This window comes from Manis pentadactyla, chromosome 4, assembly GCF_030020395.1.
Source record: "Manis pentadactyla isolate mManPen7 chromosome 4, mManPen7.hap1, whole genome shotgun sequence".
Taxonomy (NCBI): domain Eukaryota; kingdom Metazoa; phylum Chordata; class Mammalia; order Pholidota; family Manidae; genus Manis; species Manis pentadactyla.
The window spans coordinates 39313637-39338042 of record NC_080022.1 but is presented as its reverse complement, the minus strand read 5'-3'; the positions used below and the strand labels follow the sequence as shown (position 1 = coordinate 39338042).

At 34.1% G+C, this 24406-nt stretch overlaps 1 protein-coding gene across 2 annotated transcripts in view; it reads left to right on the top strand.

Annotated features, from left to right (window-relative positions):
• The window catches only part of AGBL4 (AGBL carboxypeptidase 4), a 1371246-nt gene that overhangs the window by 341344 nt on the left and 1005496 nt on the right, over positions 1-24406 (top strand). For both annotated transcript variants that reach the window (XM_057500192.1, XM_036892951.2), the window contains exon 3: positions 3475-3599. In XM_057500192.1, coding sequence (XP_057356175.1) covers positions 3475-3599 — 125 coding nt within the window. The remainder of the gene's footprint in view (positions 1-3474; positions 3600-24406) is intronic.

Genomic DNA, 24406 nt, shown 5'->3' with positions numbered 1-24406 from the left:
GCTTAGAAACCATTAGCTAGTATTTCATTTAGTATTTTACATCTAGACTTATAAAAGAAATTCACCTCTATGTTTCATTTTTTGTAATATTCTTGTCATGTTTTTTTAATTAATTTTATCCTTGCTTCATAAATGAGCAATGCTTCCTTTTTTTCCTATGGAAGAGTTTATTTGAAATTGACTCTTTCTTGTTAAGTTCTTAAGTGTTCAGAAGTGAAACCATCTGGGACTGGAATTTCTTTGCAGGAATGCTTTAAGTTAAGGATATTGTTCACTTAACAGTTATTGATAATTCACCTTTTAAATTGCTTCCTGTATCTGTTTAAGTAAATTGTTTTTATAAGAAATTGTTCATTTCAATTATATTTCAAACGTTTTAGGATAAATAGTTCACTATATGTTCATTGTGTATTTTTTCTTTTGATTTATAAAGGATCTATAGTACTATTTTGATTATTCATACTAACAGTATATGTTTTCTTTCTCTTTGTCTTGGATGAGCTTTGCTGGAGTGTCTTAGTACTAACAGTCTTTTTCAAAGAACCAAGTTTGCACATTTTATTTATTTATTTTTAATTAAAAAGCCTTTTGGAATATTGTTGATATAAAATATTATATTGATTTCATATGTGCAACATAGTGATTCAATAGTTATATACATCTTTAAATGCTCACCATGGTAAGTGTAGTTACCCCTACTACCATACTAATATATTACAATATTATTGGTTATATTATCTGCTCTGATTTAAACATTTAAAATTTTCCATAGAGTACATTTAAAAATGTTTATTATTTCTCATGCTTTATCATTTCTTTCTTCCATCTTTTTTGTTTGAAAGTATTGCTCTTTTTTAACTTCTTATGATAAAAGCTTAGATCATTAATTTTCCACCGTATGTGTATATCAGTGAAAAACCAATCACCTACATTTCTGTGTATGTGTGTATATATATATTTATGAATTTCCATCTTAGAATAAGTTTAGCTATATCCCATAAATTTTTATTGTCATATGTTAATTGCAATTTAGTTTAAAATAATATCACTGTGAAAAAGAACAAATGTAGTGTAATATAAATTCCTTTGAACTTTGTTTAGACTTGTTTTATGGACCAGCATATGATCAATTTTGGTAAATGTACCATGTACATTTGAAAAGAATATGCATATTGTGTAGTTCTGTAAATGTCAAGTGTTCCATAATTAAAACGAGGTATCATTTTTCTATTGAAGTATAGTTGATATATAATATATTAATTTCATGTGTACAACATAGTAATCGAACATTTATATACATTATAAAGTGGTAACAAGGATAAATCTAGCTATCATCTTTCACCATACAAAATTATCACAATGTTATTGACTATATTACTTGTGTTGTAATTTAAATCTCCATGACTTATTTCTTTTACAACTGGAATTTTGTACCTCCTAATTCTCTTCACCAATTTCACCTACCTACCCACCCCCGTCTCCTCTGGCAACCACCATTTCTCTGTATTTATGAGTCTGTTTCTGTTTAATTTTGTTTGTTTTGGTTTTTAGATTCCACATATAATGTATTTGTTGGCTCTCTGTATATCTTCTTTGTAAAAATGTCTCTTCAGGTCCTCTGCCTATTTTTTAATTGAGTTTTCTGCATTGAGGTGTATGAATTTTGAGAATTAAATAGGTTAGTACACCTAGCATGTAGGACAGTATTTGGCATGTATCAATTCTCAGAAAATGTTAATTTCTTTTGAAAACTTAATGTTCATGTTAATTATATACTGATTAAAATTAATGTTCATAGTAATTTAATAAAGATAAATATTTATATTTCTATTAATATGATCCTTACTTTATAATTGAGAGAACAGATATTGTAAGAAGTGAATTTTTCAAGGTCACTCAGTAAGTGACAGCTTAATCTTAAGCCTAGATCTTCTGATTCCAAGCTCAGTGCCATCGTGTAATAAGTGTTCTGTCTAATATTTTCAAATTATAGTAGTTGAAAAGACCAATTTAACTGAGGAATATCCTTAGGAATTCTGAAGGTAGTTGGAACTATAAAAATTAAGATAGAAGTTTTTGGTCCTAATCAGTTCATGTTTATGCTTTCTTATCAATGCATTATTTGTCAATATGTGTATACTTAACTGGAGGTAACTGATTTTTCTGCTCTGGAAGTAGGAATAAGTCTGGCTTTCCTGGTCAAATTTTAATGAGAGCAGACAAAATTGATCAATAAATAAGGTTAATCGATGCAGTTTTGGGGGAAAAGTTATCTTATTTCTTTGGATCACTACTTGATTAAGCCTAGAATCAGGCAGTCAAAGAATGTTGAGAGAAACCTTTAGAGGTTAAATAAATCAATATTCTCGTTTTGCAGAAGAGGGTAAGTCATTTACACATTGTTGCACAATGTGTCAACTGAGCTAGAATTCAAATCTGCTGCTTCCCAGATTAGTACTCCATTGACAACATGATTGTTGCTCAGTAAAACAAGTGATGTGCCACTAGAACTTAAAAAAGAAATAATTTAAAAATTAAAGTTTAATTCTGAGTATTAACAGAGAAAGTAGAGAAAGACACACTAGAATTCACTTTAAAGCAGGATATTGCTGTGTTCTGGTGCAATATGATACTGACTTGTCATTCAGTTTTTTATTTTCCTCTATAGTCCATGGTCATCTTTACTCTTAATAAACTGTTGATTATCTGGTTTGAGAATTCACCCAACCTTTTGCTTTTATAAGTTTATTTATTATCCATCCCACTATTAAGATTTTGGGCATTTTCTTGTTCAATAGAATAGCAGAGAGAGGAGAGACAAAGAGTGGAAGTCACTTAAGTTTATATATTTTCGATGTAACTGTTACTTCTGTTGGTAGAGAAAATTAATTTCATAGTTGTTTGTGAACTTACTATTATTATTTTTTATATAGCAACTACTACTAATTTTTGTTTAAAAATCTTATTCTATTTTACATATTATTTAACATGTTCTGATAGAAGTTCGGTAATATTCCAGAAACAGTGAAAACTGCATAGCTCTGTTGTGAGAATTGAATAAAATCAAATGTATTAGAGGTAGTTCGTGTACTATAAGCTTAATGTAAAATACATAAGGTATCATTTTTGCTTTTTTAACTATGAAACTGAAATTTGTTTGTGATTCTTACTTGATTTATTGGGGTTTGCTACACGCTGTATAGAACATCCCAATGTGTTAAAGGCACTTGTAGTACAAAATGGATCTTCTGGGTCACAAAGATAGAAGAGCTGCTTGGACCACAGCCCGGGCTAGCCGAACGCCTCCTCTTACCCTGGGCTGCACTAAGCTGGCAGCCTTACAGACTGTGAATGCTGAACAAGTACTGAATGATGACAAATGTTGCTCTCGGAGCTCATTCATATATAAATGTATGTGTCATTGAGCTGCATGAACTACTATTAAAACCCAGTTCTCTTGATCTTTATTACCAGGTAACCTTGGACGGGTGGACCAGGTCTCTGAGTTTGAGTATGATTTGTTCATTAGGCCGGATACCTGTAATCCACGCTTCCGAGTCTGGTTCAACTTTACTGTTGAAAACGTGAAAGAATCACAGGTGAGGGAAATAGTGAATACCTTCATTGTGGTTTCCTTAAGAAGATTATGCTTTTGTTTTATTTCAGGAAAGTCAAAATAATGGCCGTATTAGGCATGTATTCTTATGTACCTATAACAATGATATAGTTTTGTTTTAAGAGATGTAGAGAAATAGGTAAAATACACTAATTTTTATCTGATGGTTATGTAATAATACAAATGGACTATCTGAGAACAGAGAGTGTTTTTTACTGATTGAAGCATTAGCATGGTGTGCTGGGCTTCCTTGAGGGACACTATAAAGAACCATTGGAAGTGATTTGCTATTATGTTTATTATAGAGCTCTGGTCTCTATGTTATTTCTTCATAAAGACCTCAGAAAGACATTTGTTACAGGGCTCAATTTCAGAAAAAGCTTTTCTTGTCCTATATACCCAGATATTTATCTTAAAAACAATAGAATTCTTGTAACTCATCCTATTTTCTCTTTGCTTTGGCTTCTGGATTACTCAGCCAATTTTATAGCCCAATCTAATTATTCTGGAAAACTTTTTTGCTTGTTTTTCTGTGTAGTAACTTTTATTGTAGTTGTATTAATTTGTCTTTAACTACAGTTTTTTCTTCTACATTTTCTAACAGTGTATATTTTTAAAATCCTGCTCAAATATGTCTTAATTGAGAGTATTGATAAAAATAGAGAAATCTAAATAAATATTCTTCAAACAAACTTTAATGAAAAGCAAATCTTAAGAAATCAGCATTCATTCTGTTATGTTAAGATAGCTGATCATGGAAGAGTCTGAACACATTTTGTACATATACAGGATATGTTCCTTTTAACTAGATGAAAGCATAACCCTATAACATAACATCCACTTTCTTCTTTCGGGATCATCTTTTTGTAATATATTTGGGAGAAAAGTGAGTAGTTTGTTTAATTTTCCCTTCAGTCCATCTTGTTTGCTGTTTCCCTTGGTTGCTTACTTCTCTCCATTTCTCTTAACTTCAACTTGAGTCACATGTCAGGCAGTGATCAGTGTCTGGAATTAGGAACGCTGGGTTTTCCTTGACACAGTGCTGTCTCTGGCATGCTGGCTTCAGCAGAAGAATGGTGCAGGAACAGCCACTTAACTTTTTCGTACTGATTCTCTTCATTCTCTTTAATAACACTGACATATGAGTGGGTGTATGTATATATATATATCTACTGAAGTTTAGGGGCTAACTGGAAGGAATTAAATATATGGGAGAGCATTGTTAGTTAACTCTGACTTAGCTCAGCTTTTAGGACAAGTGAGAAAAAGTTAAACCTCATGTAGAGAGCTGCTCAAGGACAAACTTCAGTTCCTAGTTTTGTTTCTTGGTTTTACTTATTGTCCCATGAGAAAATTCCTTTTTCAGCTTTTCATACTAAGAATAACAATATTCCTGTCCTCTATCCACCTTAGGAAAATCTACATTTTACCTACAGTGTTTCACCTGACCCTAAGATTGTCCCTCTTGTTCCACCAAGACAATCAATATCCTCAAAGTGTATTTTCCATAGTCTATGTTTCTGTGTCTTGAGACTCTAACTCATAACAGAAGGCTTTAGCCACATGTACAAGACTGAGTCTTGGCACTACAAGTTTGGGTCATCACTTATGAAGATCTCTGTGCTATCATGAGGTAAACATATAAACTCTCATTCTTCTGTTAGTGTTCCTGTCTTGTATCAATATTTTACAGCTGTCACATAAACATACCACTGAAAAACAGGCATCAATTCTGGGGCAGTATAGTCAATTCATATGAAGAAAGGGAGACATTTCCTTACAAGTAGTATAATTTGCCAGGATTTCTAAACTCACAAAGGGGATTACTCTTTTCCTCTTTATGCACAGCATATGTACATCGTTAGCTTGCCTACTGCATGCAGGAATCCATTAACTTCTAAGAAATGGGACCTGTTACTTTTCAAACAACAAAATCATCTATCTGCATTATATCCTTTGCTAAATAGAGACTTAATGAAAGCTCTGAAATTATAGTATTTTTTAACATTGGGCCACAATAAATCCCTAGCCCAGGATTTCTTTCATTTTAATATTCTCTGTTTTGTATATGCTCCTATGCTCAGGAGGAGGGGTTTGGGGTAGGATGACTAGAGAGTTAGGAAAAGTGTGTTTCTTGAATATGCTACCTGGAATAGTTTTTGGACAAATTGTTCACATATTTCAAAGTTCTTGTTCTTTTCTCTTCTAGTTTGCTTATAGATACATTATTTTTGTTGTTTCAAATGTCTCTTCCAGAGTGTTATAATTTTTAGATTACATGTTAAAGTCATAGAGACTCTTCAAAGAAATAATCAATCTTCCCATGTTTTCTTCCGCCTGCTACTTCTATAGCTTTTCTTCTTCCTTCCTAATTACAACGAATTATTAAGTAGAATTCGTGCCTCATATCAAATTTACCGAGTATCATAACTCCTCCAAGTGGTAAAGATACCTCAAGACAAATGCTGGGCATAGAAGCCACAGGGCATAAATATGCAAAGAAATAAAAAGCTAACCATTTCAAACAATAAGGCTTCTCTCTCACTTACCAACTTCACATTTCCCTGTATGGCCCCGGAAGATGACTGGTTAGCCAGAGACAGGTAAGATTCCTCAAGGGAGGAACAACCTAAGACAGGCACAGTTGCAGGGGGGTCATCAGGTGAGAAATTGGGGATCAACAGAGGTGAGGCTTAGAACCTCACCCTCCCTGTTCTGAGAGAAATCTTCTGCATATGTGGATGTTTTATTGCCCTTGTCTAGCTTGGATTAACACATAGTCTACGGGCACACACCTGATCATCTACATTTGCTCTCTTACAACACTAAACTATGTTTTCTACCTTTAGGTTGTATCTACCTACCACTTCAGCATTTTATTAAAAATAATAAAGAGAGAAATGTGGTATCCACATATAAATCAAGTATAAAAATCAAATGTGTATTCATATTTGAACTGACTGTTTATAGTTCATAATGCATGAGCAAAACCAAAAGTTTCTGTGATGACTGCCCTTGTACTGTTCACCATGTAACTTATTCACTATGTAAGAATTTGTTCTCCATGTAAGAACTTGTTCGTTATGCTTCAGAAGATTGGAGACTGATGAAAATTAGGCTTGGGGTGGATTAATGATTGTGCATTGAGCATTGACTCCCCTATACAGAATTTTATTGTTGTTAACAACCATTTGATCAATAAATATGAGAGATGCCCTAACAACAACAACCAAAAAAAAAGTACACACTTCCAATTGTAAAATAAATAAGTAACCGGGATGTAAGGTATAGCATAAGGAATATAGTCAAAATATTGTAACAACTTGGTATGGTGATAGCTGGTACCTAGAATTATCATGTATATAAATGTTGAATCACTGTGTTGTACACCTGAAACTAATGTAATGTAATACTGTGTGTCAACTACCCTTCAATAAAAAATAATTATCTAAAAAAAAAAAAGTCATAGAGACTCTTTTACAGTCATGTATATCAATTAAACAAGTAACATGGATGTGTTCCAAGGGATTATTCTCTTAAGAGTTGGTGCTGTTTTATGGATGCCATTTTTAAGTTGGAGGAACCAATATTTGCTCTGTCTCTCTGGGTTCTATCTTCATATCCAGTGCTATCCTACCCTTGTTACAGTTAGAAAAAATGAACGTGTTTATCTGGCTTCCTGGAGCCTGATGCTTTATCAGTCTCTTTCTATGGGCCATTGCTCCACCAACTGTAATCACATTATATAGTTATAGAAATCTGTCTCAAGAAGGCATAAAGATTTGCTGGGAAGATAGAATGTATATCTCTAGCTCACAGGATATTTGTTTTCATGGATATCTACATGAAAAATAATAGTTTTACTATTAAGTTTGACTTGTGAGGTCTGTCTTTATAATGTTTCTTCCTATAATCTTTTTCATCTCTCCAATTTCCGTTAAAATGAGACCTGCATGAATGTAATCTAGTTCAGGAACCTTATTTAGCGGGAGTTGGTACTAGCAGGCAAAAGAAATATTAGTCATCAAAGGCTGACTCCATTAAATGAATATTAAAAATCACAGCATCAAATATACTGTATAAACAGGTCTAGCTTTGGGGTTACTTTCCTTGATGTTTTTAGGATCTGATGAAAGCTTGGAACATATGGTGCTATTTTCCAGGACTGATATTTTAACCCCCAAAAGTACATGTTACATAGTACATTTACAAGAGTCTATGAAAACTAAACATCCTGGTACCTTTATTGAAAAGTAATTTTCTCACTGGAAAACCTGTATTAAATGTTCTTATGTGGAAATTTATTATTGAGGCAGCAGTATACTTGTGTGATGTGAAAGCAAATCTTCCTGTTTAAATGCTCATGATAAAACTTCAGCCAATAAGAGGAAATGAAATGGCATGCTTAGGCTATTTAAACTGTTTTCCTTCCTTTATATTCTTTTCGTCTCTTTGCATTTATTTTATCCTCTTTCTGATTTTAAAAGTAGTCAATGCTTAATGTAGTAAATTTGGAAAATAAGTATTAGAAGCAGAGAAAAAGCGCACATACACATGCACATAAACACATCATTTTACTATCTAGAAACAAATTCTATTAACTTTTTGGCATATTTACTTCTAGGCTTATTTATTTTCTATTTTATTCATTGAAGCTTAATTAAATCCATTACATATACATATTTTGCTTTTAAATAAACCTAACAGTATCATAAGCAATTTTCTATCATTAAAAACTTCATGAACAAGGCCATACAATAATTGTTTACTTTTGGATCATTTCCTCACTCTTGGTCATAAAGATTATTTTCCATTGTTAGTTGTTACAAATAACACTGTAGTGAACATCTCTATGTATGAATGTTACCCACATTTCATTTTGCTTCCTTAGGACAAATTCCTATGAGGGTAATTGATACACAAATTATATGAATATTTTACAAACTTGATATATATTTCTAAATTGTTGCCAGAAGACTCAATGCAATTTACAGTTTTGTCAGCAGTGGATGAGATGCTTTTTCTTGAATTTCTTGCTTTGAAGTGTTTTATAACTCAGAAGTTCATACTTTAAGATAAATTGTTTCTTTTTCCCCACTTTGAAACTTCACACAAATAAATGGGATATAATACAATGTTTCAGACCTCTAGTCATAAAGGAATTAATTGCATTCCAGCAACAACGTGAGACAACAAAACAGGCCCATTTATTAGTTTGAATGTTTTTCTCAGTTCATCAATCCTGTTTTGTCTGAGTGTACAAAAAGATTGTCCTTTGAGGTATGAAATGGGAGATTTAAAAAAAAAAATTTTTTTTTTTAACAATGAAGTGTTTCTTATATTCCTGTAAGCAGTAACGTAGCTTAAACACACACACACACACACACACACACACACATTTTTATATATGAAACGTCTGAATTGGACTTTAAAATTCCAAGAGTTTGCTACTTCTTTAGTCTCCATCCTGAAGATTTCAGGCTCAATGAAACTTCATCCTGGCCATGGCTAAAATCAACAATTCACACAGAAGAAGCGTATCACAGTACAAAGAACACAAACAATGGATTCAAACAGATTTGGTTTTATACAATGACACTGAAAAATATGAGGTGTTTTACTCTTGATCAGTTAAATTAAAGTAATATTATTTCATGTGAGTGCTATGTAAATTAAATGAGACAGTGTATGTAAAGAGCCTGCCATGATGTTTGGTAGATAGATAGTAGGAGCTTAAAACTGATAGTTGCTGATTTTATTAAAATACCTCAACAGTATAAATAACACTAACAACACCAAGAATAAAACTGCAACAGATTATTACTAGATTATGACCACTGTTTTTCATTCTGCTCTTCCTCCTTTACTCTCTTCTTCTGTTTGTCCTTTTCTTTCAAATCTACTATTGCTAATTATCATCATTGTCATCAAACAACTTGTAATGGTTAAGCATATGTACTCTCTTTTAAACAAGCCAGAATTCTAGGCCTAGCTCTGCTACTTACTCTTAGCTATGTGACTTTGGCAGTTATTTATCCATTTATTTAAATCATCAATTTATATGTCTATTTAATGAGGTTAATATTAGTATGCAATAGAACTGATGTAAAAATTACATGTAATAATGCATACAAAACAATCTAATGCCTGGTACATAAGAAGTGCTCAATAAATGTTATTAATAGTACTATACATCTAATACTACTTCTATGAAATAGAATACAGGTTATCACTTTTTCTGTCATTCATTTTATTATAGAAATGGCTAACATTTACTTAACATGTTACAGATACTATTCTAAGTCCTTTTTATTAATTTGTTCATTTAATACTCAAAATAGTCCTTTGAGGCAAGTACTCTCATTACTTCCTCTCTCATCTTACAAATGAAGAAACTGAAAGAAAGTTAGACACAGATAAGATAAATAACTTGCTCAAGATAACACAATTAATAAGTGGTAGAGCCAGGATTTGTACCTAGTAGTCACTGCAGAAAATTTGGAAAATATCAATAAGTATTGCTACTGAAAAACAAAAAACAAAACCCAAACCCATAATCTAATTACCTAGAAGGAATTACTGTGAGCCTTTAGTCACATTTACTTTTAGGTTTATTTGTTTTCTACTTAATTTTTTGAGACATATATTTGAGGATTCTTGACATATAGATGGCATTTTAAGTGGTAAGAGAGAGATGATATCACCCTAGGAGTAAGTGAAAATACAGAAGAGAAGACGAGGAAGAAGTGAGCCCAAGAACCTCTTTCAGCAAAGGAAACTGAGAAAGAACAGGTTGTTAGTAGGAGGAAGTCCAAGAGTGTGTATTATCCTGGAAGGCAAGTGAAGAAAGTTTATGAAGAAGGAGTGAGTAATGAACTATGATAAATGCTGCTGAGAGTTCGGGTAAGATGGAGACTCAGGATTCACTATTGGATTTGGGATATGGAGGTCATTGATGACCTTGACAAAGAATAGTTTTGGTATAGTGCTAGAGTAGGCTTAAGAGAGAAAGGGACCCTAATATCTTCAAGGCTTGTTGGTGTTGTTGCATATTGCAGAATTTCCTTCCTTTTAAAATAGTTTTCCACTGTATTATATACCACATTTTTTAACCTGTCATCTCTTATGGACATTTAGTTTGTCAAATACTTCATGGTTCAGCTTACATGAGGTAACTAAAATAGTCAAATCTATAAAACCAAAGACTAGAATGGTGCTTGCCAGGGGATAGGGGGAAGGGAAAATGGAAAGTTATTAATCAAGAGGCATTAAATTCCAGGTAAGCAAGATGAATAAGGTATATCAATCTGCTGTACAACATTGCACCTATAGTCAAGAATAATGTATTGTGCACTTAAAAAACTTTTCAGAGGGTAGATTTCATGTTAAATGTTCTTACCACAATAAAATAAAATTTTATGAAACAGAATGGGAGAGAGGAATTGGAAACATCTAAAGCAGTCAACATCTTTTAAGAGGTTTGCTGCAAAGGAGAGCAAAGAAATGGAGTGGTAGCTGATAGGGGTAGTAGGGTGAAGAAAATTTTTTGCTTAGATGAAGCAATAGCATGTATATAGCTTGATTGGAATGATCTAGTATAAACAACTGATAATACAGGAGAGAAGACAGATAGTTTCTGGAATGACAGTCCTGAATATTGAGAGGAGACAGTTCATGAATTGAGGGATTGGCTTTGTATAGGAACACAGATATTTTCTGTATAGTAAGAATTGGGAGAAAAGAGAACAGATGCTAGTAAGTGAATAGATGCAGTGGAAGTAATCTATAGAGGTTTTCTTCTTATTCCTTCAATTTTCAATTCATAATGAAACAGGAAGCAAGATTATCAGTGGAGACTGATGTTGGGGGAAGGAGTTTTGAAAACTTGAAGTAATGCAAGGCATAATACACTCATCAAAGAGGAGTGGAAAAATAAAGAACTGGGAAGAATAATATGATTCGTCAGTAATCGTAAGGGTAACATTGAGATATACAGACCTGAATTTAAGGACACAAAAACCAATGTGAGTGTTTTATTTATCTAAGGTGCTGCACATGCAGAGAAAGTTGTATTTAACCATGGTTGTATTTTTACTTTTTCTGGAGAAACATTATTTTATTGTTGTATTCTAATTTTGAATCAATTTGTTGAGATATGATTTTCATACACTCAAAATATATGTCACAATCAAAATATAAACATTTCTATCACTCCAAAAAGTTCCCGCACACCTCAGTTAATCCTTTCCCTAAAGGGTTGCAGCCTTGTACATTCTCACCCGCAAAATATAATCATTTTTACTTAGTTCTTTCTTGTATTTCCCACTTTCTCATCATGTTTGTGTTCTCCATTGAAATCTTGAATATGTGTTAAATATACTTGAATACATTTATAGCTATATGAATACCTCTGAGAATTCTACTTGTCATTTCTGGTAGGTTTGTATTGATTGACATTTTTCCCAGTTGTAGGTCACACTTTTATGTTTTTTTGCATGTCTGGAAAATTTTTATTGGAGCTGGACATTGTGATTATTTTATTAATGAGTGTTTAGACTTTGTTTTCATTCTTTAAAAATGGTTGACTTTTTTTTTTCTGGTAGGCAGTTAAGTTACATTTGGAACAGCCTAGTACTTTTGAGGCTTATTTTAAACATTGTTATTGCAAGTTTAATGCAGTGATGGCAGTTCAGTACTACTGAGTCCAGTCTTGACCCTTCTGGAGTATCTACAAAAATACTCCAGATGTTGCACTGAGCCTCTTTATCCTCTCTGGTTGCAACTGGGGCATTTCCCATCCCTATGTCTTGAAAGCCATAGTGATCTTAGAAATTATCTCATTTGTTTCCCTTTCCTTAGGGATTTCAGCTTTGTGATGTCTAGTGTTTAATGTCTGAAAACATCTGTTCATATATTTTATTCATCTTTCTAGTTGTTGATGGTAAGGAGGAAGACATGTAACGAGTTACTCCACTGTGGCCATTAAGGCTTGCTTTAAAGTGTTTCTAAGGCAGGTCTAGATTTAGACCTACTTTAGGGCTGGTTTAACCGTACTACTAAGATGTGATCCTTCTGGAATCTCTAGTGAAGTGTTTTTTGAGTTTTCCACTCATATTTGAATGTCTCCTAGTTTTGTGTAAGTTCTTGGAATTGTTCTGCTACTTTCTAGTAATTGTTCATTACCTAGTCTCATGTAGTCTTTATGAATGTACGGCTTCATAATCAGCCAAAGAATTAAGTTGAACCCTATACATATTTCTGAAGGTTTTTTTCCCTCTGTTTATAGTTTATAGTTTTCTCCAGTGCTCTGTTCTATAATTTCAGCCACATCATCTCCACTCCAATTCCTTGAACTCATACTTCTGTTTCTTCAACCCAGTGAGTTATGTACATTTTGCATGAGTTGCTTTGCCTTGCATCATAGTCCAGAACGTGCCTGCAGAACAGAAAGCCTTAGTGAACACAGGATTTGTCTCTCTTGTTTTCCTTCTGCCAGGGATCAGTTATGAGTTTTTCAGCTTTCTGAAGTCTAGACACAACTGTTTTATATATTTTGTCTAATATTCTAGTTATTGATAATGGGAGGGTAAATTCAGTGCCACATAGTCTATGGCTGGAAGCAGATCAGGGTTGTGTTTTTACCAATCCAGACCACAAATTAAGAGAGTAAGAGTCCAGAGTACATAAAAAGGCTTGGATAAGAGAGAGTAGGTTAAGGAGGTAAAGGGTGATGAAAAGGTGAAAGGTCGTGTAAACATGATAGATCAATACATTGAAGGTAGGATGACTATATTATCTAAACTCGGTCAGTTTTGAGAATGAAAGATTCTCTAATGATTAGAACTGGACAGCAGGCACAAACCAGGGCTGTTATAATCAAATAGGGGCTTTTATTTACCCTTGTTAGAGATTCTGATGAAGTCAAAGGAGTTATGTAGTTAGTGTACAATAGTGAGCAAGCTGCAAAGAGAAGAGGTAGTTCCTATTCACTAGAAGCGAGTAGGATAAATGAAAGAAATTGAAGGGATTGCAGTTATTGCACTTAATGGTAAAATCAAGGTATACACTCTGGGAGCAACTAGATGAAGTATAATTAAAGATATGATATTACAGAGGAGGAACTCAAAGTAGCCAGAATGTTGAGAAAGATTCTCTGTTTATATCAGAAAAATGACAGTGGGCATGAACAACAGTTATTATAAATGAGGAGGAATGACAGAGGAGTAGGAAGGTGACAACAATGAGAGGTAGTACAGAGATAATCTAATGAACTAAGATTCAAAGGTATATTTATGGAAGTAAAGACTCAATATTATAAAGATGTCAGTTCTCTCAAAATCAACATGTAACTTTGATACAATTCTAATTAGAATTGTCCCTAAACTTCTCCCATAGAATTTTACAAGCTAATTCTACAATTCATGTAGAAAGGCAAAGGGGCAAAAATAGCCAGGCCAACTTCAAAGAATAATAATAAATGGATATTTGTTTATTTTATGTTAACTCATTTTTAGGCTAACAATTTTTATTTGTAGCAGTAATGAGTAAAATAGTAGGGCATCAGCATAAGAATAGACACAGTCTAAATGGACAAACTTGAACTCAGAAACAGGCTCTTTATATAAGGGTACATGATATATGATGCAGGTTGCATTATAAGATAGTAAGAATAAGAGGGTCTATTCAATCAATAGAATTGTATGGCAAGAAATATGCCATCTTAAAAATCATTGTAGATAGAGTAAAGACTTAACTATGAAAACAAGTAAAAATTTAAACTATGAAAATAAATATAAAATGAATATTTTATTGGTTTTGGGAGAAGGATTGAATTTCTTATGCAAGGCATAGAAAAACAAAATCATAAAAAAATAGACTGATACTTTTAGTTTTTAAAAATAAGGTCTTTGTGACCAAAGACACAAAGTTGAAAAATATGCACTATCCTGGGAAAAGAAATTTGTTTAGTGTATTACAGATAAAAGATTGGAATCAAACATATATAGAGAACTACAAAAGAAAAATAACCACATAAGCCAAAAATATAAACAGGTAAATGGGCAACACATTGAAGACTGTTATAAAACAAATAAATGTAATCTCAAAAAGGTTTGATTATGGAGAAGAAATTTCCTTTCTTTAGATTTATTTTTATTAAGGTATTATTGATATACACTGTTATGAAGATTTCACAAGAAAAATAATGTGGTTATTACATTCATCCTTATTATCAAGGGCCCTCCCCATACTCCATTGCAGTCACTGTCCATCAGTGTAGCAAGATTCCACAGAGTCCCTATTTGTCTTCTCCGTACTACACTGACTTCCCTGTGACCCTGCATACACCATATGCACCAGTCATGATACCCCACAATTCCCTTCTCCCTCCCTTCCACCTCCTTCCCCATCCCTCCCCTTTGTTAACCACTAGTCCCTTCTTTGAGTCTGTGAGTCTGCTGCTATTTTGTTTTCTTCAGTTTTGCTTCATTGTTATACTCCAAAAATGAGGGAAATCATTTGGCATTTGTATTTCTCCACCTGGCTTATTTTACTAAGCATGATCTCCCCCAGCTCCATCCATGTTGTGGCAAATGGTAGGATTTTTTTTCTTCTTATGGCTGAATAGTATTCCATTGTGTATATGTACCACCTCTTCTTTATCCATTCATCTACTGATGGACACTTAGGTTGCTTCCATATCTTGGCTATTGTAAATAGTGCTGTGATAAACATAGGGGTGCATATGTCTTTTTGAATCTGAGAAGTTGTTTTCTTTGGGTAAATTCCTAGAAGTGGAATTCCCGGGTCAAATGGTATTTCTATTTTGAGTTTTTTGAGGAACCTCCATATTGCTTTCCACAATGGTTTAACTAGTTTATATTCCCACCAGCAGTGTAGGAGGGTTCCCCTTTCTCTGCATCCTTGCCAGCATTTGTTGTTCCTAGTCTTTTCTATGTTGGCCTTCCTAACTGATGTGAGGTGATATCTTGTTGTGGTTTTAATTTGCATTTCCCTGATAATTAGTGATGTGGAGAATCTTTTCACATGCCTGTTGGCCATCTGAATTTCTTCTTTGGAGAAGTGTCTGTTCATATCCTCCACCTACTTTTTAATCAGGTTATTTGCTTTTTGGGTGTAGAGACATGTGAGTTCTTTATAAATTTTGGCTGTTAACCCCTTATCAGATCTGTCATTTACAAATATATTCTCCCATACTATAGGGTGTGTTGTTGTTCTGCTGATGGTGTCCTTTGCTGTACAGAAGCTTTTTAACATGATGTAGTCCCATGTGTTCATTTTTTATTGTTTCCCTTGCCCAAGGAGATGTGTTCAGGAAAAAGTTGCCCATGTTAATGTACAAGAGATTTATGCCTATGTTTTATTCTAAGACTTTTATGGCTTCATGACTTACATTTAGGTCTTTAATCCATTTCAAGTTTACTTTTTTCTGTGGTGTTAGACAATAATCCAGTTTTGTTCTATTGCATGTAGCTGTCCAGTTTTGCCAACACCAGTTGTTGAAGAGGCTGTTATTTCCCCATTGTATATCCATGGCTTCTTTATCATATATTAATTAATCATCTATGCTTGGGTTTATATCTGGCCTCTCTAATCTGTTCCATTGCTCTGTGGGTCTGTTCTTCTGCCAGTACCAAATTGTTTTGATTACTGTGGCTTTGTAGTAGAGCTTGAAGTTGAGGAGCGTAATTCTCCCTGCTTTATTCTTCCTTCTCAGGATTGCTTTGGCTATTCAGGGTCTTTTGTGGTTCCATCTGAATTTTAGAACTATTTGATCTAGTTTGATGAAGAATGCTATTCTTATTTTGATAGGGATTCTACTGAATCTGTAGATTGCTTTAGGCAGGATGGCCATTTTGACAATATTAATTCTTCCTATCCATGAGCACCGGATGTGTTTCCATTTATTGGTATCTTCTTTGATTTCTCTCATGAGTGTCTTGTAGTTTCAGAGTATAGGTCTTTCACTTCCTTAGTTTGGTTTATTTCTATGTATTTTATTCTTTTTGATGCAATTGTGAATGGAATTGTTTTCCTGATTCCTCTTTCTGCTAGATCATCATTAGTGTATAGGAAAGCAACAGATTTCTGTGTATTAATTTTGTAACCTGCAACTTTGCTGTATTCAGATATTAGATCTTGTAGTTTTGGAATGAATTCTTTAGGGGGTTTTTATGTACAATATCATGTCTTCTCCAAACAGGGACAGTTTAACTTCTTTCTTGCCAATCTGGATGCCTTTTATTTCTTTGTGTTGTCTGATTGCTAGGACCTCCAGAGTGTGTTGAATAAAAGTGGTGAGAGTGGGTATCCCTATCTTGTTCCTGATCTTAAAGAAAAAACTTTCAGCTTCTCGCTGTATGTATGTTGGCTGTGGGTTTGTCATATATGGCCTTTATTATGTTGAGGTACTTGCTCTCTATACCCATTTTGTTGTGAGTTTTTATCATGAATGGATGTTGAATTTTGTCAAATGCTTTTTTGGCTTCTATGGAGATGATCATGTGGTTTTTGTCCTTTTCTTTTTTGATGTGGATGATGATGATGGATTTTAAAATGTTCTACCATCCTTACAACCCTGGAATAAATCCTACTTGATCATGAAAGATGATATTTTTGATGTATTTTTGAATTCAGTTTGCTAATACTTTGTTGAGTATTTTTGCATCTATGTTCATCAGGGATATTGGTCTGTAATTGTCTTTTTTTGTTGTGTCTTTGCCTAGTTTTGCTATTAGTGTTTTGCTGGCCTCATAGAATGAGTTTGGGAGTATTCCCTCCTCTTCTACTGTTTGGAAAACTTTAAGGAGGGTGAGTATTAGGTCTTCACTAAATGTTTGATAAAATTCAGCAGTGAACCCAGCTGGCCCATGGGTTTTGTTCTTAGGTAGTTTTTTGAATACCATTGGTCTATACAGATTTTCAGTTTCTTTCTGGGTCTGCCTTGGAAGGTTGTATTTTTCTAGAAAGTCATCCATTTCTTCTAGGTTATCCAGTTTGTTAGAATATAATTTTTCATAGAATTCTCTCATAATTCCTTGTATTTCTGTGGTATCCATAGTGATTTTTCCTCTCTCATTTCTGATTCTTTTTATGTGTGTAGACTCTCTTTTTCTCTTGGTAATTCTGCCTAGGGGAAACAGCTCCTACTCTCATTGATTCTTTATATTGTTTTATTCTTCTCGATTTTATTTGTATCTGCTCTATTTTTTATTATGTCCCTCCTTCTAGTGACTTTGGTCCTCATTTTTTCTTCTTTTCCTAGTTCATTGATTTTGAGTTTAGACTGCTTATATGGGATTGTTCTTCTTTCCTAATGTAGGCCTGTATTGCAATATACTTCCCTCTTAGCACGGGTTTTGCAGCACCCCACAAATTTTGCAGTATTGACTTATTGTTTTAATTTTTCTCCATATATTGCTTTATCTCTTTTTATTTTGTCATTGATCCATTGATTAATTAGAAGCATGTCATTAAGCCTCCATGTGTTTGAGGGCTTTTTTGTTTTCTTTGTATAATTCTAGTTTCATACAGTTTTTGTATGAGAAACTGGTTGGTACAATTTCAATCTTTTTGAATTTACTAAAGCTCTTTTTGTGGCCTAGTATATGATCTATTCTTGAAAATAGTCCATGAGCACTTGAGAAGAATGTGTATCCTGTTACTTTTGGATGGAGTGTTCTGTAGATGTCCGTTAGGTCCATCTGTTCTAATATGTTGTTCAGTGCCTCTGTTTCCTTACTTATTTTCTTTCTGGTTGATCTGTCCTTTGGAGTGAGCGGTGTCTTGAAGTCTCCTAAAATGAATTCATTACATTCTATTTACCCCTTTAGTTCTGTTAGTATTTGTTTCACATATATATATATATAGGTGATCCTGTATTGGATTATAGATACCTATAATAGTTGTACCTCTTCTTTGACTGACACCTTTGTAGTTATGTAATGATCTTCTTTGTCTCTTGTTACTCTCTCTTTGTTTTGAAGTCTATTTTTTGTGATACAATTACTGCAATGCCTGCTTTTTTCTCCCTATTATTTGCATGAAATATCTTTTTACATCCCTTTACTTTCAGTCTGTTTATATCTTTGAATTTCAAGTAAGTCTTTTATAGCTGAGTATAGACAGGTTTTTTTTTTATCCATTCAGTGAATCTACATGTTTTGATTGGTGCACTCAGACCATTTACATTTAAGGTGATTATCGATAGGTATGTACTTATTGCCATTGTGGGCTTTAGATTTGTGGTTACCAAAGGTTCATTGGTAATTCTTTTACTATCTAACAGTCTAATGTAACTCATTTAGTATGCTATTACAAACGCAACCTAAAGGTTCTGTTTTTTTCCTCCTCTATTCTTTATATATTAGGTATCATATTTTGTTCTTTGTCTATCCCTTGATTGACTTTGGATGTAGTTGATTTGATTTTGCTTCTGCTTAGTAATTACTTTTTCTACTTTCTTTAGTGTGGTTTTATTTCCCCTGGTGACAACTATTTAGCTTTCAGAACACTTCCACCTATAGCAATCCCTCCAAAATACACTGTAGAGGTGGTTTGTGGGAGTTAAATTATCTCAGCTTTGGTTGTCTGAAAATTGTTTAATCCCTCCTTCAAATTTAAATGATAATCATGCTGGATACAGTATTCTTGGTTCAAGGCTGTTCTGTTTCATTGCATTAAATATGTCATGCCATTCTCTTCTGACTGTAAAGTTTTTGTTGAGAAGTATGATGATAGCCTGATGGGTTTTCCTTTGTAGGTGACCCTTTTTTCTCTCTGGCTGCCTTTAATACTTTGTCCTTGTCTTTGATATTTGCCATTTTAATTATCATATGTCTTGGTGATTTCTTCCTTGGGTCCCTTGTTTTGGGGGATCTGTGCCCCTCCATGGCCTGAGACACTGTCTCCTTCTCAAGATTGGGAAAATTTTCAACAATTACCTCCTCAAAGATACTTTCTATCCCTTTTTCTCTTCTGGTACCCATATAATGTGTTTGGTTTGGTTACACTGTTCTCTCAATATTCTTTCATTCCTGGAGATCCTTTTTTCTCTCTGTGCCTCAGCTTCTTAGTTTTCCTCTTCTCTAATTTCTGTTCCATGTTCTGTCTCTTCTACTACATCTAATCTGTTTTTCAATCCCTCCATTATATCTTTCATTTCAGATATGTAATTTCTTAATGATTGTATCTCCATCCTCAATTCTTCCCTGAGTTCTTGAATATTTTTCTGTACCTCCATAAGCATGTTTATGATTTTTATGTTGAACTCTCCTTCAGGAAGATTGAAGAGTTCAGTTTCCCTTGGGCCTTTTTCTGGTGTTTATGAGATGTTGGTCTGAACCTGGTTCCTTTGACATTTCATGTTTGTATGTGGCACCCTCTAGTGCCCAGTAACTCTAGTCTCTTGAGCTGCTCAGCCCCTGGAGTGATATCAGGGTTCATAGGGGTGCACTGCTGCTTGGGGAGGGGGGAAAGAGCTGTTTCCTGCTTCCCAGCTTCAGTGCCTGCCTCCACTGTCACAACCAGTGGGCCGAGCTCACGGGTGTAAGCCTCTGTGCTTTGCGCTTGTAGCTGCTGTAGACAAGGCCTTCCTCTGACTGGCCTGATGCCAAGGCAGGGACTGTTGATGAAGTGCTGCCACCAGGCCAGGAGGAAGGTGCAGCAGGCTGAGTATCACAGTGGGGTGCCTCAGAACTGAGTAGTCAGCTAGGGGTATGTAGTGCCTGAAGCTCCTGAAAGTTCCCAACCTGCTGTGCAGAGCATATCCAGACAACCTTGTCCACCTATCCCTTCTCCCACGCAGCAAGCTCTGTGCAATCCCCTCCCCTTCAGCAGCCCTCTCCCTCCTAGGAAGCCTCTCAGACCACCTGCATTTCCTTTGTTCCAGAGCAGCTGGGCGTGGATCCCTGTCTTCCACAAATGGCTGGAATCTGAGTCTTTACTGGTATTTATCCTGCCTTAGCTTTCCAAACACCCTAACCTCCAGAGCACCATGCAATGTAGGTTTGTGCTCCCAAAGCAGATCTCCAGGTCTGTGTGTTCAGCAGCCATAGGCTTCCACCCCCTCCCCGCTCATTTTTCTCTTCTTTCTGCAGGTGAGCTGGGGTGGGGGAATGTCTAGGGTCCTGTCAGATCAAGGCTTTGATATGTTACCCTGTTTCATGAGTTCTGCTCTTTTCTCCAGGTGTATGCAGTCTTGTGCAGCCTTCTTTCCTGTTGGTCTTTTAGGATTATTTGTATCAACTATATTTTTGGATTATATGTGGTTTTGGGAAGCATTCTCTGTCTCATCTCTCACGCTTCCATCTTTAATCTCCGAGTGTCAGAAAAAATTTTCTTAGCAATAAGAACAAGTAGAAAGAGGACAGAAATCTGTATCAAGTACACCAATGTGTAAAAACATCTCTTGCTTCTGAGTGTGCAGTGGTAATGATCATATCAGAGAACAGTGGGAATATGCATGAGCTTTGGAATCAGTATCTTTTTTCTGTTAACTGCTAGCGTTCTGTCCTTGGACAAGTTACATAACCCAGCTATATCTCAGTTATTTGCATTTAAATTTGATTTAATGCTACTGACTTTGAGGTATTGTTTTGAAGATTAATAATAGATGTTTATGAAACACCTAAACAGTGTCTGCAACATAGACATGTATTTTTATTCCTAGTTTAAGTAATCCTTTGTTGAATGGTAGCGGCATAGTTATTTTAGGGTGGTCTTTGTAAACTACACCATAAGTTGGCCTTATTTCTGATGCATGGAGCCAGAAGTTCTTTGTTCAGGGAATCATTCAGAAGATTTGGCATTATTCAGTATACAGAAAATATGGAACCATAATGACTTTTCATATCAAATATATTATTTCAGTTTTTGTGTATGTACTGCCAACATTGACATATTTTCATTCTTTCAAGTAGGCTTCATTTTCACTTGTGCAGAGCCAAATTTGAATTTCTGGGAATTGACAGGAAGTCTAAAAACTATATCTAGAATTATTTGTTTATATATTTATAATCATGATGTGCATATATATCAATGTGTTTGTGTGCTTTTATAATGCTAGTATATTTGTTCACCAAGTTATACCAGGTACTATTGTCATAATTTAAAGTTGTAGTATTCAAGTATAAACTTAGCTGGCTTTACTTTTTCTTTTTAATTAAGGGTACATGCAATAAAGTGAACAAATCTTAATGTAGAGTGTAATGAATTTTGACATATATGTACACTCATGTAACTATCACCCAGATCAAGACATTACATATATACTCATTTTTTCCTCTTTACCTATCTCCCCACCCACTCCCCTGTGACAACCACCAGACTTTTCTCTGTGTTTATGAGTCTATTTCTTTTTCATTTGTTTGCACATTTGTTTTGTTTTTTAGATTCTACATAAAAGTGAAATAATATGTTATTTGTCTTATTCTTTCAGACATTTCATTTAGCATAATACCCTCTAGATCCATCCATGTTGTTGCAAGTGGCAGGATTTTTTTATGGCTGAGTAATAGTCCATTGTATATATGTACCACTTCTTCTATATCCATTCATTTATCAATGGACACTTAGGTTGCTTCCATATTTTGTCTATTGTAAATAATGCTGTGGTAAACATAGGGGGTGCATGTAATTTTTAGATTAGTGATTTTGTGTTCTTCAGGTAAATTCCAGAAGTGAAATTGCTGGGTCATATGATATTTATATTTTTAGTCTTCTGAGAAACTTCCATACTGCCTAGTAGTTGTCCTAATTTATAATCCCACTAACGGTGTATGAGGGTTTCCTTTTCTGCACATCCTCAGCAACACTTGTTGTTTCTTGTCTTGTTGATACTAACCACTCTGACTAGTGTAAGATGATTTCTCATTGTGGTTTGATTTGCATTTTCCTGATGATTAGTGATGTTGAGCATTTTTTCATGTGCCTGTCGTCCATCTGTATGTCTTCTTTGGGAAAATATCTATTCAGATCCTCTGCCCATTTTTTAATCAGATTATTATTATTATTATTATTGGTGTTGAGTTGTATGAGTTCTTTATATATTGTAATGATAGCCCCTTATCAGATATATGATTTGTGAATATGTTCTTCCACAAAATAGTTGTCTTTTGTTTTGTTGATGGTTTCCTTTGCTGTGCAGTAGCTTTTTCATTTGATGCAGTCCCACTTGCTTATATTTGCTTTTGTTTCTCTTGCAAAATCTTTGTTTTGTTACTTGTAGCTTTGTGTTCTTGGACAAGTTAGCCTGAAAAAAAATTCATTAATATTTTTATATCACATGTCTAGAAAAAATTATTAATGCTGATGTTTGCCTGTATTTTCTTTTTATAGTTATATAGTTTCAGGTTTAATATTTGGTCATTACCCCATTTTTTTATTTTTGTGTGTGGTATAAGACAGTAATCCATTTTCCTTCTTTTGCATGTAGATGTCCAGTTTTCCTGAAACCATTCATTGAAGAGACTTTCTTTTTCCCATTGTATATTCTTGCCTTCTTTCTCATATATTATTGACCATATTAGCATGAGTTTATTTCTTGGTTCTCTATTCTGTTCCACTGATCTATGTATCTTTGTTTGTGCCAGTGCTGTAATGGTTTGGTTATTGTACCTTTGTAGTATAGTTTGAAATCAAGGAGAGTAATACCCCCAGCTTTGTTCTTACTCAAGATTGCTTTGGCTGTTTGGGGTGTTTTGTGGTTTCATACAAACATTGGATTATTTACTCTATTTCTGTGGAAAATGTCATTGGTATTTTGATAGGGATTGTATTACATTTGTAGATCCCTTTGGGTATTATGGGTATTTTAATATTTATTCTTTTAGTTAATGAGCAGAGTGTCTTTCCATTTATTTGTGTCATCTTCAATATTTTTCATCCCTGTCTTCTAGTTTTCAGAGTATAGGTCTTTTACTCCTTAGATTCATTTGTAGGTATTTTATTGTTTTTGATACAATTGTAAATGAGATTGTTTTCTCAATTTTTCTTTCTGCTAGTTCGTTATTTGTACATAGAAATGCAACAGATCTCTGTATACTGATTTTGTGTCCTGTGACTTTCCTGAATTCATTTATTAACTCTAATCATTTTTTGGTGGAGTCTTTAGGGTTTTCTACATATAGTTTCATGTTATCTGCAAATAGTGATAGTTTTACTTCTTCCTTACCAATTTGGATGACCTTTACTTGTTTATTTCATGATTACTAGTTTTAGGACTCTCAGTACTATGTTGAATGAAAGTGTGGTGAGAGTGTTTGAGTGTAATATTAGTTGTGCATTTTGTCATAGATGGCCTTAATAGTTGAGATATTTTCCCTCTATACCACCTATGTTGAGAGTTTTTATCATGAATGGATGTTGATTGTCAAATAATTTTTTGGCATGTATTGAGATGACCCTATGATTTTTATTCTTCCTTTCCTTAATGTGGTATATCACACTGATTGATTGACTTGTGGATATTGATCCTTTTATCCATTCCTCCCATAATAAATCCCATTTGATTGTGGTGAATGATTCCTTTAGTGTTCTTTTAAATTTGGTTTGCTAATATTTTGTTGAGGATTTTTGCAGCTGTGTTCATTAGGAATATTGCTCTGTAATTTTCCTTTTTTGTAGTGTCTTTATCTGGTTTTAGTATGAAGGTGATGCTGGCCTTGTAGGATGAATTTGGAAGTTTTCCTTTGACAATTTTTTTTGGAATGTTTTGAGAAGGATAGGTATTAACTCTTCTTTAAATGTTTGGTAGAATTCTCTTATGAAGCC